Source organism: Drosophila biarmipes, chromosome 3L (assembly GCF_025231255.1).
Source record: "Drosophila biarmipes strain raj3 chromosome 3L, RU_DBia_V1.1, whole genome shotgun sequence".
Taxonomy (NCBI): domain Eukaryota; kingdom Metazoa; phylum Arthropoda; class Insecta; order Diptera; family Drosophilidae; genus Drosophila; species Drosophila biarmipes.
This window is the reverse complement of record NC_066613.1, coordinates 23,898,468-23,914,710: the sequence shown is the minus strand read 5'-3', so window position 1 is coordinate 23,914,710 and position 16,243 is coordinate 23,898,468. Positions and strand designations below refer to the sequence as shown.

Genomic DNA, 16,243 nt, shown 5'->3' with positions numbered 1-16,243 from the left:
TGTTTTCAGTTGTTAAAAGCGGAATAATTGAATGGCGGTCATTTGGGATGTTTTCCAGACAAAATTCGCGCGATTTAAGCTTATTAATATTATTAATTTACGGAATGATGTTACTATTACTTATATGAGTATAATTGAGCCAAACACCGAAAGTAAATTGCTTCTTAAACCATAATTCTAAAACTCCCGCTAGAAATCTAGACTATAGCTAGATCTAGTGGGAAATGGCTAAGTTGGCCACTCTGCTTCAGTTGCTAGTTTGAAATTAACCGAAGTTATTTTAAACTGGATTTTTTAGGGAGAAAGTCTGTGTTTCATCTGGCAACACTGCCGCCAAGGACTAGTATTGTGTTGTTTTGTTTTTGTCGCGGGGGTTCTTAAAATACCAAGGACTCACCCCGGTTCCCCCTTCCACCGCACTTCCGCTTGGCGCGCTCTCCAGGATGGCAGATGTAAGCTTGGCTGTCGAAGGCCTACCGGCAATCCCCCTCAAACCCGATATAATATACCGCATTGGAAGGAAGAAAGGCCTGGAAATCAGCGTCGCCGATGAGGTAAGGCTTGATGTGCCTTCTCGAGATAAAATAAATAAACAAGGTGCTTCCCGCAGTCCATGGAACTGGCCCACGCCACCGCCTGCATCCTGCGCCGGGGAGTGGTGCGCCTGGCGGCCCTGGTGGGCAGGATGTTCGTCAACGACCAGGAGCAGACCATCGTGGATATTGGCAAGGAGGACACTTTAGCCGGCCAGGTGAAGCTGCGATTCGGGAATGTGGAGGCCAGACTGGAGATCAAGGAGGATAACTACGAGGTGGGCATTACAGGGGTCTCCTCAGTTGAGTTGTATAAACAAAACCATCTATTTTAGGCCCACGACAGCAGCGGATTCGGGGAGTGCCTGAAGAACAGGTCCATCAACTCGACACTGGACAGCTTTGACATCCCGGAGACACAGCCTCCATCCGCCAACACGACGGTAAACACCACGGCGGATAGCTTCTTTATACCCGAGACCCAAGCCATTGTCCTGGATAGGCCACGGACCAGTGGAAAAGTGTCGCTGGGCGATGACTTTATGATACCCGAGACACAGGATCTTCTGGCGAAACTTCCGCCTGTACATCCCATGAAACCTGCGCTGAATCCACAAGACCAAACCATAGGCAGCGATGGGGAGTCCTCCCAGGGCAGCATGATTCGCATGTGCACCCAGGACTACAATGAGGATGCCATCGACGACTTCGACTCCTCGCAGGTTCTCTGCGATGCTCTGCTTCCCCTGCCGCCACCACCAACAAAGCCCATGGAATCTCTTGAGAAGGAAATAAAGCGGGGTGAGTGTGTGCTCTGTAAAACTTGTGACTTTAAATATAGTACCTCCTATTATATCCCCTTTCAGATCAACTGAACACCACCGACTTAGAAATGAGTGCCTTGAATTGGTCAGCCAGCAACTCCAAGTGCTGTGCCCTGAGTAGCACCAAGGCGGATGAAGTGCTGCCCCGAGAGGATGCCTGCATTACGCCTGAGTTGACCGCTCCCTCCACAGATCGTAACATCTGCACCCCTGACCTTTTCGATTTGATCTTGGGCAGGGACGGGCGAGCCGACTCATGTAGTCCAGATCCGTTTGTTCGTCCCGCTGACAGAGGGAATACCACCACACCGCAGTTTGGCGGAGTTAAACAACTTGTTGTGGCCACCATTGAGACTCCTACTGCCACTCCCGACAAAGAGATCGCAGAGAGGAGTCCGGAGAGCAATCAGGATATGATAGTCACTCAACGATTTCCTGGATATAAATTGTTGGAAAGTGACGCCGAAGATAATGAGTTGCCGAATCAAGATTTCGTGGCCACTCAGGCGTTTAACTTGACACGCCGGCAACCAAACGAAGTTCCAGAGCCACTAAAAGATAATGAAACCAATCAAGATTTCATAGCCACTCAAGCGTTTAATCTGCGGCTACAGCCAACTAAAGATTCTCCTAAACCACCGAAAGCTAATGAGTCTTCCAACCAGGATTTCATAGAAACTCAGGTGTTCGACTTGGGTCGCCCACTGCCAACTGATTCTCCAGAGCCACCAAAAGAAAATGAGACCTCTAACCAGGACTTTATAGCCACTCAAGCCTTTCCGGCCCTGATCAACAACATCCGGTGTCAGGACTTTATAGCCACACAACCTTTCCATGTGGTAAAGCAGCATTCCACGAGTCTAAGCAACAAGGAAAACATTCTACACGACGTCGGTATTCAGGGTTCAGGTGCGTATACTGAGCAACTATCCTTTGTTGAATTGAACAAAAATACCTCTTGATGAGGAAATAAAATGTCTAATTATGAATTCGGAATATTAGGAATTCAACCAATAACTTATAGAGGTATCCCACTTAAAGATCGGTATCGTATAACCCGAGTTATGGTATCTCAAAGTATAGTTATTGGGGCTCTATTTTGAATGTCATTGGAATTACTGAAAAATCCAACATGAAAATGGGCTAAAATTTTGACCCTCGTTAAAAAGAATAAGTTTAATGTAGGTTTTTAGAGAATTCAACCACAAACTCATAGAGGTATCCCACTTAAAGATCGGTGTCGTATCACCCGAGTTATGATATCTCAAAATGTAGTTTTTGAGGTCCTTCTCTAAATGTCATTGGAATTACTGAAAAATCCAACATGAAAATGGGCTAAAATTTTGACCGTCGTTAAAAAGAATAAGTTTAATGTAGGTTTGTAGAGAATTCAACCACAAACTCATAGAGGTATCCCACTTAAAGATCGGTATCGTATCACCCGAGTTATGGTATCTCAAAATGTAGTTTTTGAGGTCCTTCTCTAAATGTCATTGGAATTACTGAAAAATCCAACATGAAAATGGGCTAAAATTTTGACCGTCGTTAAAACGAATTATTTGAATGTAGATTATTAGAGAATTCAACTACAAACACATAGAGGTATCCCACTTAAAGATCGGTATCGTATCACCCGAGTTATGGTATCTCAAAATGTAGTTTTTGAGGTCCTTCTCTAAATGTCATTGGAATTACTGAAAAATCCAACATGAAAATGGGCTAAAATTTTGACCGTCGTTAAAACGAATTATTTGAATGTAGATTATTAGAGAATTCAACTACAAACACATAGAGGTATCCCACTTAAAGATCGGTATCGTATCACCCGAGTTATGGTATCTCAAAATGTAGTTTTTGAGGTCCTTCTCTAAATGTCATTGGAATTACTGAAAAATCCAACATGCAAATGGGCTAAAATTTTGACCGTCGTTAAAAAGAATAAGTTTAATGTAGGTTTTTAGAGAATTCAACCACAAACTCATAGAGGTATCCCACGTCGAAATCGGGATTCAGAAAGTCAAGTTATGTAACCTCAAATGGCTGTTTTTGGCGCCTCGTTTAAACAATAAATAAATGGGGAATTGAACGACAAACTCATAAAGGCAGAAAATTGGCAACATTTTAATCAGAAGTTTTTCAGGTTCAAAAGCCAGCGAAGAGCCTTGTGATGAGATAGATGCTGTGCTCAATGAGATGGTTTCAGGGACGGTAGTAACGTCGCCCATAAACCCCAACGAAGAGGCGATAAAGTTCTTCAAGCCATGCGTGATCAAGGATAAGAATCACTACCAAAAGGTAATTTAAAGCCTATGCTCCGAGACGAATTTTCTTAAAGAAGTGTATACATTGCAGATTTGCCAGATCGAAGGGGTTTTCAGTGACCTGAGCAACAAAAGTCGATGGCGCACTGAAGCAACGAACATTGGCAGTCGCAAACGTGTGGCCAAATCAGTGTCTCCTCCAGCTACGCGTAGGTCACCTGCAAACCAATCATTATTCAGCGTATTTCAAGTGCATTTTCTTCACAGCGAGCCGAAAGAATCGAAGAATTTCAGAGGGATCTCAGAGACTGGAAAGTAATGTAAGAAAACGGCGAGCAAATTCAGTGGATAAGAACTCAGAACGTAAGTTTCTTGCAGAGAATTCGAGATCTCTTTATTAATATTTAAATTTTCAGCTCTTAGCAAATCCATTTGCCAAGAACACGAAATGGGATCGATTGCAGAAGAGAAATCCAAGGATGACGAAGGCGAAGCACCTTTCAAAAAGGTGGCCAGTCAATGGCAAGACCGTAGAAATCGTAAAGTCAGCACGGAGTTGGAGGACAAATCAAAGGAGGAGCCACCTGCCAAAAGGAAGCGCGGTAGAAAAGCCCAGACTGCGGAGACAAGTGAAACAGACACACTCCAGGATATTCCCAAGCCCACGACAAGGCACAGGAGCAAAACCAACGATGAAGATGCTGGCGCAGAAAAGCCAACCAAGTCCAAGAGTGCAGGAGCTAGAACCACACGCCAAACTAGCATTGAAGATGCCGAGATGTCCGTGAAGCCAGCGAGTGGGAGGAAGGTCAAGAAGACAGACTCAGCCAAGGATATTCCCAAGCCCACGATAAAAACCAGGCGTCAAACCAGTGAGGAAGATGCTGGGACAACTAGCGCAGATAAGGAAAAAAGTGTAAAGGGCACACCCAAGGATATTCCTAAGCCAACGGCCAGAAGCAGGCGCAAAGCTAGTGAAGAAAATACTGAAACGGCTAAAGCCGAAAACCCTGTCAAACCGAAAAGAGGAAGGAAACCTAAGTCAGAAGAGACCAGTAAGGCGGATGCATCCGTGGACAAACCTTTACCGAGAACCAGGCGTAAAACTGTGGTCGAAGATGTCGACCCGCCCAAGGAAGAAAAGCCAGCTGGCACATCAATTAAACGTGCTGTTGTCCGTTTATCCAGGACAACCATTGACCAGGCAGACACTTCTTCAAACTCCGGGCACAGCTCGAAGGCAACTCGTGCTGCCAATTCGCGTTCTGCCACGCCTTCCATCGAAGAGCCTTCATCCAGCTCCGCCGCTGCCAAGGCCTCTAATGTGTCGGCATCCGGCCTAGCGCCAAGAGCTACTCGGGTGGCCAAGTCGCGTTCCAACGCTCCATCCGTGGATGACCTATTAACTACCTCTGCTACCGCCAAAGAGCCTAAAAAGAAGGTTTCCCGTGAAGAACCATCCGCCAGCTCTGTCCATAGCAAAAAGACTAAAAATTTAGCCGAAGAGGAGGGCGTCAGGAACAGATCAGGGGCCAGTAAGTTGAATATTTACTTTCCCAAACAATATTATTATATTTCACTTATATTGCAGCCACTACTCGATTTAGTCAGCCGGATCCGGATCCCATTAAAGCCTTCAATAAATATGTGAGAAAGGCCAAAACGGCTGGAAAAATAAAAGTAGCCTTTACCATGTGCAATCGTCAGGCGTTGGAATCGGTCCTAAAATCCCTGAAGCGTAAGGAAATTCAGGCTGAAAAGCGATTCGACATCTAATTGGATTTCTTCAACTTTACAGACGTGGTGGAGACCACGGAGGATCCCCTAGAGTGCGACATGCTCATCATGGACAAGGGCGAGCGCACCTACAAGTTCCTGGCGGTGATTGCTGCCAACAAACCGGTTCTGTCCAGCAATTGGCTGCATTCCGTAAAGAAGACCAGAAGCCTCGACATCAAGGCAGATCATCTGTTCAGTGATGCCAAGTTCATGGAGACCTTCAAGTTCAAACCCCTGTCTGTACTGGAGCACCCTCGTCTGCTTTTCGGTTTACACTTTATGCTCGGTGAAGACATCATTCCAAAGGCCATTGAAATGAAAGGCAAGTCTAGCTGGGTACTCCTATCCCAACATATTGTGTAAATCCTGGTGATCTTCCACAGCTATCATTCAAAGTGCCGGCGGCAAGGTTCACGCGCAACCGCCCTCGCTGGCCATCAGCATGGACCTGTACGTGGTTACCACCAGCAAGGACACCAAGTCCAAACGACGCATGAGCAACCACGAAAAAGTGCACTTCATCAAAACCGAGGCCATCATGCAGGCGCTCGTCCGACACAACGTGGAACTTCTGAACGAGTTCAAGCTTAATCTGTAAACGCCCTAGTGTTGCATACTTCTTTAGTTTGTTTAGTGTTTTTTCGAATTTATATTGCTTACTTTGCTGAGCCATAATTCCAAGCAGCTCCTGATTCAGGAAGTACATCACACAAAGGAGCTATATATCACGCTTTAAATTTAAGATATTTGTATTTTGTAGTTTTTTGTTTAATGTTTTTTGGGGCCATCTAGTTGCGGCCATATTAAAATTAGTTGTTACACTCCTACGGCCAGTCAAATACATCACGCTGTCTATAGCTACTCCATCTTCTTTCGCTTGGATCCTGTGGGCTTCTCGAACTGCTGCCGCATGCCGCCGCCGCGTTCGTTGTGGAACTTGATGTTGCTCGAGGATTCGGCGTACCAGGGCGAGTCGAACTTGGTGGTGTCCTGGTCCACCAAATGCGTGTACTTTGTGCGGCCGCAGCGGCCGAAGTTCTTCACCTGCATCACCTTGGGCAGGATGGTCTTGTCGAAGTGATCCTCCAGCGTGGCCTGGGCAAAGTCGCGCTTCAGCACATCGTTCTCCTCGTCCAGGTAGAAGGCACCGCGATGGTAGTACTTCTGCAGGAACTTGTACTTGCCCTTGGTGGCCTTGTTGGTGACCATCTTGGGGTTCTGGCGCAGCTCCTGGCGTCGCTCCTCCTCGGTCATGTTGCGCATGCGGTCGATGTCTAGCTTTTCTCGCTCGGTGCTAGAAAGGGGGGCAAAGCAATTAAAAGAGGTTTTCAAAAGTAATTGATATGGACTCACTTGTCGCGCTCCTCGCGATCCCGCTTCATCCTCTTCAGCTCGCGCAGCTTCCAGGCCTCGTACTCCACCTCGTCGTTCTCGTCGTCCGTGCACACATCCTCGATGCAGGCCTCGTTGCTCTCCGGCTTGGTCTTCTCCAGGTCCTTCTTGACGCTCTCCTCGACCATCCGCAGGGTGGCTCTTCTGCGCTCTTTGGCCGCCCGCTTGGCCTCCGCCTCCAGCTGCTTTTGCTTCTGGGCCTCCCGCTCCTTCTCCTGGATGGTGGCACGATCTCGCTTCCGCACAAATAGCGGCTTCAGGCGCGGCTCGTTGTCCTCCTCGCTTTCCGTCTCCTCTTCGTACTCGGAGCTCTCCGACTCCGAGGACTCAGACTGCTTTTCATCCTCCTTCTGGAGCACCTCTTCCTCGCGCTGTTGCTGCAGCATCCGCGATCGGAGCTTGAGGCGCCTGTTCTCCAGCTCCGTGTCGCTGAGCTCGGCATCTGTGTCGGACTCGGAGGCCAGTGTGATCTTGTTGGTGCCGCGCTCAATGGTTTTCTGCGGCGCCTCGTCCTCCTCCTCGTCCTCGCTGTCGCTCTCCATGATCTCCGGTTCGTGGATGTGTCGATGGCGTTCCCTTCGCTCGCGTTCCATGTCCTCCATGTCCACAGGCCTCTGGCGCAACCGTCGCAGCCGAGGATCGTCAACCTCGGCATCGTCCTCCCCTTGGGCGTCCCCCGCCGGACGCTCCTCCCCCTCGGCGCTGCCTCCGCGACGGGAGAGCTCCATTTTGTGTCGCTCCGCCTTGTGGCGCTCCAGGCGCTTCCTGCTGTCAATGAAGTCATCCTCGTCGCTCTCCTCCGAGCTGGAGTCGTCCCGGGCGTAGTCTGGTCGCTTTCCGGATATGTACCGCTGCACCTTCACCTTTTGCATGGACAATTCACCTGTGCGGAAGGCACAAACAATTTGTTAACAATTTCTGGCGGGGATTGCACCCATTGCTTACCCTTCTCATTGCGCATGGGAATGGCGCCCGCTGTGCTCTGGATTCCAGAGGCGGCGGCGGCAGCACTCATCTTGGCTTAAGCTTAGTTTAAAACGCTTTAAATGGCAATTTACTAAAAATTGTAAATATTTCTTAATTTATTAAGAGCTAGAGATGGACAAAAGTGGGTGTTAGTTATCGATTGTATGGAATAGTTATCGATGTTTACTGCAAGAACTCTGGCAGCTCTGCCAATACAAAGGGGCAACGCTAGCAGTTTGGCGGGCTTTTTAAAATTGATTCAAGAAACGGTCATTTTTAAGTGTTTCTTTTGCACTCGCTTTTTGTAGAGCAAAATGACGGAAGTTCGATGACTAGGCAGTTCCCAGACTAAAAACGATTAATTGAGACTTTAGTTAACAAAAAGTATTTATATGTAATGCATTGGGTAATTTCTATGCACTGAAAAACATATTTGCTTAAAAATTTAAAGTAATAAAATGTAATTCTTAAGTATGCCGGTAAAAATAAGGATTCTTGAGACATTTCCAAAGGCTTTCTAGATTTTAAAAAATATAAACTCAATTTCAAATAAAAATAGGCTTTTCCATTTAAACTTTTTCCAGTACTTTTACTATTGATAATTATTTTAGCAATGTCAACGCCCACTCTTATTAGCGCATTAATTGACTACTACGCTTTCTCCCCTTCCCATTCCCATTCCTATTCCTATTACAATTTCATAAATATGAATGGGCGGTCGTCTCCAGGCGATGATCTTGTGTAATGCCGGAACCGACTGATATTCTTTTTATTGATATTGCGTATGTAACTTTGGAACAGCACGCAGCCAGCACGTGCGTAGATCGACCCGTAAATGTTTGGAAAACATTCTGATATAACATGATTATGGGATGGAGATACCAAGCCAAGCGGACCAAAGTCCGAAAGAACAACCTGACGGGCGAGAGGCTCGACCAGTTTTGTGACGTCTCGGGTCCACTTGCATCCGAGAAGTAGAGTTACAGGTGCCTGGGCTTGGGGGTTGGGGATGGGCTCGTTTCGGGCCTAAACACCGAGTCGCATTTGCCGAACTGCTTTTAACTGCTTTTCGTCGGCTAGAGTAGTTGAATGGCCAAGATTTACATGAGACTGTTAGTTAACGACATGGCGGGCATATTTAATTAATGCAACACGCTTCATGCTTAAGTGCATACCTCTGCCCAGGTAACTCACTGACCTTTACTGCGAACTGGGCGTTAATTTGGAGACTTTCCGCTGGGGGGAAGCACCTGTGGCAGACCCAAAACTCGAGTTTAAGACTCGGATGCACAAGAGCCGAACACGTGCATCTCGCATCTCTTTGGCCCCAATGCAAATTTATGGTGATTGAAACTCCTTTTGAACTGGCCGGCGCCGTTTCAATTCGCATTTAAATTCGAATTCCTAGTACATTTCAATTAGAATTAAACACCCACACTGGCGCGCCAGAATTGTAAACAAATAATTTTCTATTAGCGGGAGAAAGAGTGTCATGCCTGATGAAAATCGTACCAGATCGAACTCGTTATCGTTATCCAAGTAAGACATAACACAGCCAGCGGGCAATTGAGGCGAGGCGATGAACACAGTAGTGTACAGAAATGAGATAAAATCGTTTCCATTATTAATTGGCGCACTTTTTTTCTTTGTGGGCTCGGGCTCGAGTTACTTAAAAAGTAATAAAGGGTGGGCCAAATGGGAATATTTACACATCACGCAAAGCCGAATTAAGCTTTTGTGTTTTGCTTGCAACGCATTTCATTTGCCCCTACTTGTCGCCCTCTTAATTGGCGATCGAGATCGGGAGATCTGCAAAGGAGTTGGAAAATACCGGATACTTTCCGACTTTCGCTGGGAAGACTTCTGAAGAACGGGAATGATTCTTCGCTTATGAATCAGAACCCTGCAACTCTGAGCTTAATTGGCAGCAATTCGCTTGAACCTTTTTTTAGATGGTTTGGCAAACATTCTTCATCATATTTGGCCTCCTGCATCCGAGCTGAAATTTATTGTGTCCGGATTACTTAACCCCTTGAGATTGTTTCAATTAATGCTGTTTCTTAAGTAAGCTAAATATTGATTTATATTAGATCTTTTGGTTCACTGTTATTTATTTGAAAGCTACATATATGATGCATTGGCTTCAGTAAGCAAATAATATTTAAAGAGTTCATCTAGTTCAGTTACGTAAAATAATGATTTAAGTGGTGGTTCTATATGGGTAAATACTGAATGCTTTATGTATAAAAAACATACCTTATTATAAAATAATACTTCGGTAATTTAATAGCTTTGAAGAGGTGTTACTATATAAATATATCAATTATTTAGTGCAATCTAAATGCTACATTCATAGCTTTATAAAGTCGTGGTAAACTGTATCTTAACACATTTTTTTATTTACCAAACTTAATCTTTATAATATCGTTGATTATCTGAGTGTCTTAGGAAAGGATTATTTATAATCCCATTTTCAAATAATTTGCCTATCTTCACATCTTTGATATCAAATGTTAGATATAAAGAAGGCATCCTTAACTGTTTCCAAACAGATTTTTAAAATTACCATATAAAGTCCTAATAATATCGATGATTTCTTAGGTACCTTAAGGTATAACTATTTATAATCCCAGTTTGAAATAAGTTGCCTATATCTTAGCACTCCACACGACCGCCTTCCTCTCCACGAAGATCGGCGATCGCATATCCGGCGACGATTTGCCTGCTCTTAGTTCGATTTTCGCTCTTTCTCCGCTTCTCGAGCCCCGAAGAGATCTCGATTGGTGGGGTTCCCGAAGCTGGGAGCCCGAGATTTTGCCGCCTTGGATGTCGTATAAAATAGCGTAACGGCCGCTTGCAAAACTCATTCATTTGAAAATTGTCAATACGTTCGAACAGCGAGAGACGAGCTGAAAAACCAAGGAAATAAACAGTGCTCAAAGTGGAAGATAATTCACCAGGGACGCGGCTCAAAAGGACCAAGCAAAGGATTATAGTTCAAAGTGATCAATTCGTTGTGCGAATAAAATAAAAAACACGTTAATGAAATACAGAAACAATCGTGGCACAATATTGCAAATACAATTCAGAACATTTCTAAGATACGGTTTTCCGTGCTTAAAGCCATTTGAGAGCTAAGCCAAACCGACAGTCGAAGGATCTTGAACTTAACGAGTTGGAAATCACTTAACCAAGGTGAGGAAGTGGTCGAGTTTCTCGGTGAAAGCAGCTCGAGTGCTTAATTGTGGGTTTGCAAATGCAAATGAGTTATTCTGATGTTTCCTCACTAGTTGTCACTGGCAAACAGCCGCCCAGTGCAAACACCCAGGACAGTTTAATTTATAGGTGCGAAGTATTTTAACCCAGAAACTTTAATTAACAGAAATCGACTGAGTTATTTACGACTAGGACCGAGCAGAAAGGTTATTGCAGCAAAAACAGATTGTGCAAGTGCATTTGTCGAACAAGCAGTTAAATCACAACTCTCATTCTGAATGTATTTAAATATCATCGTAAATTGTTCGACTCTTTTTGCTATTGGGTAATACATGCAGCTGTCGAGCTGGGTGAAAATTGCCCTGATTGATCTGAGGCACCCACTTTGCGATGCGTATCTTTAACCAACACGTCAAACGCTTTATTTTGTTTAAATTGATAATAATAAAATAAGGGGGGGGAGACTGCCTCCCAGACAAGATAAAAACCAAAACAACACACGCTTGATGATGATCTTGAAGGGGCTGGGGGAAATGTCCAACAATTAAGCTCCGAGACTGCCCCCAACTCCAACCAGAACCCAAGTCCCAAACGACCTGAGGGTTCTCCACCAAGAAAAACGAGTTTCACCCACTAGAACTCAAGATAACAAACATAAGGAGACGATAAAATCAGCTATAAGATATTTAAATTAATTTATGTAATTTATTTAGAAGCTTAAAGGGGACCTTTTTTTTATAAATATAAATCATTCATAAATCACGTTTATGAATGTATAAATTATTTTTAAATTCATTCCCAACTCATAATAACACTCAAAAATATACAAAATATATTTTTAAAAAATTCCAAAGTCAATGATATAATGACAATAAATGATAAAATACAGTACATATTTATACTTTGTAGAGAACAAGTGTAGAAACAAGTTCCATTTGGCATTCAAAATCAACCGAACTGATAAGACATTTAGAAGATACTTTACCTCTGTGCGGCTGACCATCGCTCTCTTCGTGTGGGGCTTTTGCTCTTAGCCTCTGGCCTTGTCTTGGGGCATTGGGATGCGGCTGCTCTTCGGAGATTCCCCAGCGATGGCGAATTTCTGGCCAAAACCGGCGCGATCCGGCTCAGTCCAATGGCCACCGATCTAAACCAGTTGAATTCGCTTAAACCTCGATTGGCGCGCTCACATTCCCCATTTTCGCTCAAACTTTGTATTGCAGCCCTATTTGCCTGCCATATGTGATACATCTTGTGTGTGCGCTTGTCCATGGCGCACAGGAGCAGCTTTTCCTTAATGGTTTGATTGGCCGGAAAAGTGGGAGGGGAGGCGCCAGAGCTTCTAGTTTCATCAAAAATAATTGTCGAGTGTTTGGGATCAATTGAAGGGGAAGTGATTGCCATCGTTTATCAGTTGCAAAATGTGTGCTTTATGATTTAACAATTAAGAAAAGACACAGGAATGTGTAATAAATTCAAGTTACTCGAAGATAAGGCTTGTGTAATGCAGGCACAGACTGGGGAATTGGAAAGAATGCATGTAAGACCACAGATTGGTAATCTAAAAGGGGGAATGTCGAGATTGCGAGAGAACATATATAACAACAAATTTAGAGGGAAACTACCTTATGTTTATTTTAGTTAACCAAATATATTTTTAAACATGCTTTCCCTAGTCCTTAAAAAATCATGATTGTTAGTACCTAATCCATATATTATAATATAATATAAGCTCTAATGAATTAATCTTCGAACTAATCTTGAACATCATCCATGCGATTTCTTTGGGCCAGAAATAACCAGTTTGTGGGGCTTAACAACCAGTTAGGAGCAGCTTTCTGCTGGCCCATCCACTTGTAACTCTTACAGAGCACTAGCTCTGGGTCTTTAAAAAGAAATAAGAAATACATCCCCAAAATGCGTTGCCTTGACTGCCGCCCAATGGAGAAAACACATTAATCATAAAGCAATTACGCTCAAATGGAATTGTTTGTATAAGGAAATAATGTATTTGTACTTGAACATGGGGCGCTGGTCCAATGGCCTCCCCCCCACGAGATTCCGATCCAGATACGGAGCCAGATCTTTGGGTTAATTAATTAATGGGCCACCAAGATGACACCGAAAGTGACACCCACGGTGTGGCGTTGACTTTGTCGTGCCGCCTCGTTGCAATTTCTCTTCGCGAACCTTGATCTTGCAATGATCTAAGTCCAAAACGTTTCCGATCTTTTCTCGTTTCAGTCAGCACACACATCGCCGCGAGGAAAGTCGGCTGGCGAAGGCACCTGCGCCCGGACATCGAATTCCCGTACCTCATCCTAGAGAGCATTTCCCGGACTCAGGATGTTCGCCACTCAGGATACCATTTTGAAGCTGCTGACCCTGTGCGCCCTGGCACATTCTATAACCGCACTGGCCCTTTCGGAGAAGTCCCCCTCGCCAGGATCCACTCCCCTGGATCCCAGTCACAAGTATCTGATAGTGCGCGGGGAGTCCCCGAGCAGCTCCCAGGAGCATGTGGAGTTCGACAATGCGGCCACCCTGCTGCTGAGGGCCTTCAAGAACCAACAGGTGCCCGAAACTCCAGGCGACCTCGAGGAGTGCAGTGCCCCCAGCCACAAGGCCACCTTCTCGGGCTATGACTATGTGATCCTGCTGGGCATGCTGGTCATCTCGCTGGGCATCGGCATCTTCTACGGCTTCTTCCAGAAGGGCGGCAGCTCCTCCAACGAGTTCCTGCTGGGCTCCGAGATGAGCATTTTTCCGGTGACCCTCAGTCTGACGACCAGTTTCATCACGGCCATCGAGCTGCTGGGCAATCCCTCCGAGATGTACTTCCAGGGCACCCAGTTCGTGCTCATCGTCATCCCCATGGTCCTGGTCATCCCGGTGGCCGTGAAGATCTTCTATCCCATTTACTTCAAAATGGAGCTCACCAGTTGCTATGAGTACCTGGGCATTCGCTTTGGCAAGGAGATCAGGATTCTGGGTGCAGTGCTCTATGTAATTCAGGTGAGACTCGACGATGCTCTTAAGGAGAGATGTGTGGCTAATGGATATTACTTTTCAGATGTGCTTCTACACCGCGGTGGCTGTTTTGGCCCCGGCAATTGCCCTCTCCAAGGCCACTGGTCTGGACACCAAAATAGCCGTGATCCTGATCTACGTGGTCTGCGTTTTCTACTCCTCTCAGGGGGGCATGAAGGCGGTGGTCATTGCGGATTCGTTCCAGGTGGGTTTTCGATTGGCCTAAATATATAAGGATGTTTTTTAATATATACTCTAACCTTTAGGCTGCTGTCCTGGCTGTATCCTTGGTGCTGATCGTGGGTCTGGGCAGTTTTTACAGTGGCAATCCCATTGAGGTCTTTCAGACTGCTGCCAAACACAATCGTCTGGAGTTCTTCAAGTGAGTTTTGTTCATAGTTCCGAAGGTCCTTAATAATCCTTGTTAATCCTTCAGCATGGACCCCAGTCCCACCACCCGTCACACCGTCTGGTCGGTGGTCATTGGAGGTTTCTTCTACTGGACCTCGCTGTTCTGCACCAACCAGGCCTCTGTTCAGAAGTGCATGTCCTTGAAGTCCTTAAGGCTGGCCAAGATTGCCCTGGGCTTTGCCATCATAGGCTTGATCGCCGTGTTCCTTCTAAACTTTTACACGGGCCTGATGGTCTTCACCCACTACGCGGACTGTGATCCTCTGACGGCGGGCAGGATCTCGGCCACGGATCAGTTGTTGCCCTACTATGTGATCAATACCTACGAGCATATTTACTCTGTGGCGGGAATCTTTGTGGCCGGCATCTTTGCGGCCAGTTTGGGGTGCGTTGTTGGAGTCAAGAAAGGATGTGGGAATACGTTTAATAATTGTATTTTATTTCCAATATAGAACTGTGGCCTCTGCCTTGAACTCCCTGTCCGCCGTGACCTGCGAGGATCTGCTGGTCAATGGAATGAACATCAAGATCTCCCCCGAGAAGGGAGCCACCTATGCCAAGTGGATGTCCCTCGGCTTTGGCATTGCCTCCTTTGGCCTGGTCTTCATCGTGGAGCACTTGGGTGGAGTGCTGCAGGCCACCTTGACCCTGAATGGACTGATTGGAGGTGTCACCTTGGGGCTCTTCGTCCTGGGCATCGCCTGCAAACAGGCCAATACCAAGGGAGCTTTCTACGGAGGATTACTATCCCTGGCCCTGGTCATTTTCGTGGGCGTGGTGGCGCAAATAGTCAGCGTGGAACAGCCTGCGTTGCCCACCTCCATCGAAAATTGCGATTGTCATGTCAACCTGACCAACATCATTGGAAACCTGCTAACAGAACCTGTGCAGGTCATTGAGGAGGGAGGATTCACGTAAGTTTATCCAAAATATGTTCCACAGATAATAAAAATACATTAAAAATTGTATTAAATTGTTAAGAAATAACATGTAAGATTGGATTATTAACCGCTTACCCTAATCTATTATATTTATTATAGATCTTGGCCCATTTTCCGACTAAGCTACATGTGGTACAGCATGATCGGCTGCCTGCTCACGGTTTTCCTGGGCTGGTTAATTTCCCTGATCATCGACTTCGTGCAGCGCCGCAATGTGCTGAGGATCACCGGCAAGGGCATCGATAACCCCGCCGCCGCCGAGGAGATCTTCAAGAGCGACTCGCAGGTGCAGTACACCACCACGACCACGGTGATGCCCGATCCGCGAGAGACTACAAGTGCCGAGGGCCATGTGAACCATGCCATTCGCATCGACGACGAATAGAACTCGAACCAAAAACTCGAATTCTGGCGGGGATCGAACCTCCCCACCGGTTTATTCCTTGTGTAACCTGTAACCTCCATGTACAAAGACCAGTCGCAATCTGTTAACTGTCCTAGTTTAGTCGAAAGAGTGATTTCTAGTTCTTAAGTCCAAAAGCCGAGGTTCTTGGCTCAGTATTCTGTACACACACACACACTTACTAATGTTACTACGAATGAATTTATCTATAGTTTGTTTTAAGGCATCAAATAAAACCTATATATTCCTGAACAGCTTTTGCAGCTGAAATGTTAAGATACGTTTTTATTAGATTGGGGATACGAGTAGTACAAAATATCTGTCTTTTGGATAATTGAATATATCCAATTTTATAGATTTTTAATGGGAGTGCTTAAAGTTCAGGAATTTTATTGATAAAAGCCCTGATTATGATAATGATAATCCTTGAACCCTTTGTATGAACGTAAATCTTTAAAAATTAGCTTGGTTATAAATTTTGTTGAAA

At 45.4% G+C, this 16,243-nt stretch overlaps 3 protein-coding genes across 3 annotated transcripts; 2 read left to right on the top strand and 1 right to left on the bottom strand.

Annotated features, from left to right (window-relative positions):
* The first annotated feature begins 313 nt into the window (after positions 1–313).
* Positions 314–6,258, top strand: LOC108035327 (mediator of DNA damage checkpoint protein 1). Its single transcript, XM_017110901.3, has 11 exons — positions 314–554; positions 611–811; positions 869–1,334; positions 1,400–2,266; positions 3,498–3,652; positions 3,710–3,827; positions 3,886–3,981; positions 4,035–5,153; positions 5,210–5,356; positions 5,417–5,719; positions 5,781–6,258. The coding sequence occupies exons 1-11, from the start codon at positions 444–446 to the stop codon at positions 5,993–5,995; spliced, it is 3,798 nt and encodes a 1,265-aa protein (XP_016966390.1). The 5' UTR covers positions 314–443; the 3' UTR covers positions 5,996–6,258.
* Positions 6,123–7,915, bottom strand: LOC108035325 (microfibrillar-associated protein 1). The gene is made up of 3 exons (XM_017110900.3): positions 7,735–7,915; positions 6,751–7,672; positions 6,123–6,691 (listed from the first exon to the last, which is right to left on the bottom strand). The coding sequence occupies exons 1-3, from the start codon at positions 7,802–7,804 to the stop codon at positions 6,256–6,258; spliced, it is 1,428 nt and encodes a 475-aa protein (XP_016966389.1). The 5' UTR covers positions 7,805–7,915; the 3' UTR covers positions 6,123–6,255.
* A 2,729-nt stretch (positions 7,916–10,644) lies between these two features.
* Positions 10,645–16,032, top strand: LOC108035529 (sodium-coupled monocarboxylate transporter 1). Its single transcript, XM_017111198.3, has 7 exons — positions 10,645–10,950; positions 13,216–13,986; positions 14,045–14,206; positions 14,268–14,383; positions 14,438–14,797; positions 14,865–15,326; positions 15,453–16,032. Exons 2-7 carry the CDS (start codon positions 13,318–13,320, stop codon positions 15,736–15,738), a joined length of 2,055 nt encoding a protein of 684 aa, XP_016966687.1. The 5' UTR covers positions 10,645–10,950; positions 13,216–13,317; the 3' UTR covers positions 15,739–16,032.
* The last annotated feature ends 211 nt before the right edge of the window (positions 16,033–16,243 follow it).

Coding starts and splice junctions, on each gene's coding strand:
- LOC108035325 (XM_017110900.3), bottom strand. CDS start 7,804: ATGAGTGCTGCCGCCGCCGCCTCTGGAATCCAGAGCACAGCGGGCGCC. Junction 7,673..7,734: donor TCCCATGCGCAATGAGAAGG/GTAAGCAATGGG, acceptor CCTTCCGCACAG/GTGAATTGTCCATGCAAAAG. Junction 6,692..6,750: donor GATCGCGAGGAGCGCGACAA/GTGAGTCCATAT, acceptor CCCCCTTTCTAG/CACCGAGCGAGAAAAGCTAG.
- LOC108035529 (XM_017111198.3), top strand. CDS start 13,318: ATGTTCGCCACTCAGGATACCATTTTGAAGCTGCTGACCCTGTGCGCC. Junction 14,207..14,267: donor TCATTGCGGATTCGTTCCAG/GTGGGTTTTCGA, acceptor TCTAACCTTTAG/GCTGCTGTCCTGGCTGTATC. Junction 14,798..14,864: donor ATCTTTGCGGCCAGTTTGGG/GTGCGTTGTTGG, acceptor TTTCCAATATAG/AACTGTGGCCTCTGCCTTGA.
- LOC108035327 (XM_017110901.3), top strand. CDS start 444: ATGGCAGATGTAAGCTTGGCTGTCGAAGGCCTACCGGCAATCCCCCTC. Junction 2,267..3,497: donor CGTCGGTATTCAGGGTTCAG/GTGCGTATACTG, acceptor GAAGTTTTTCAG/GTTCAAAAGCCAGCGAAGAG. Junction 5,720..5,780: donor AAAGGCCATTGAAATGAAAG/GCAAGTCTAGCT, acceptor GATCTTCCACAG/CTATCATTCAAAGTGCCGGC.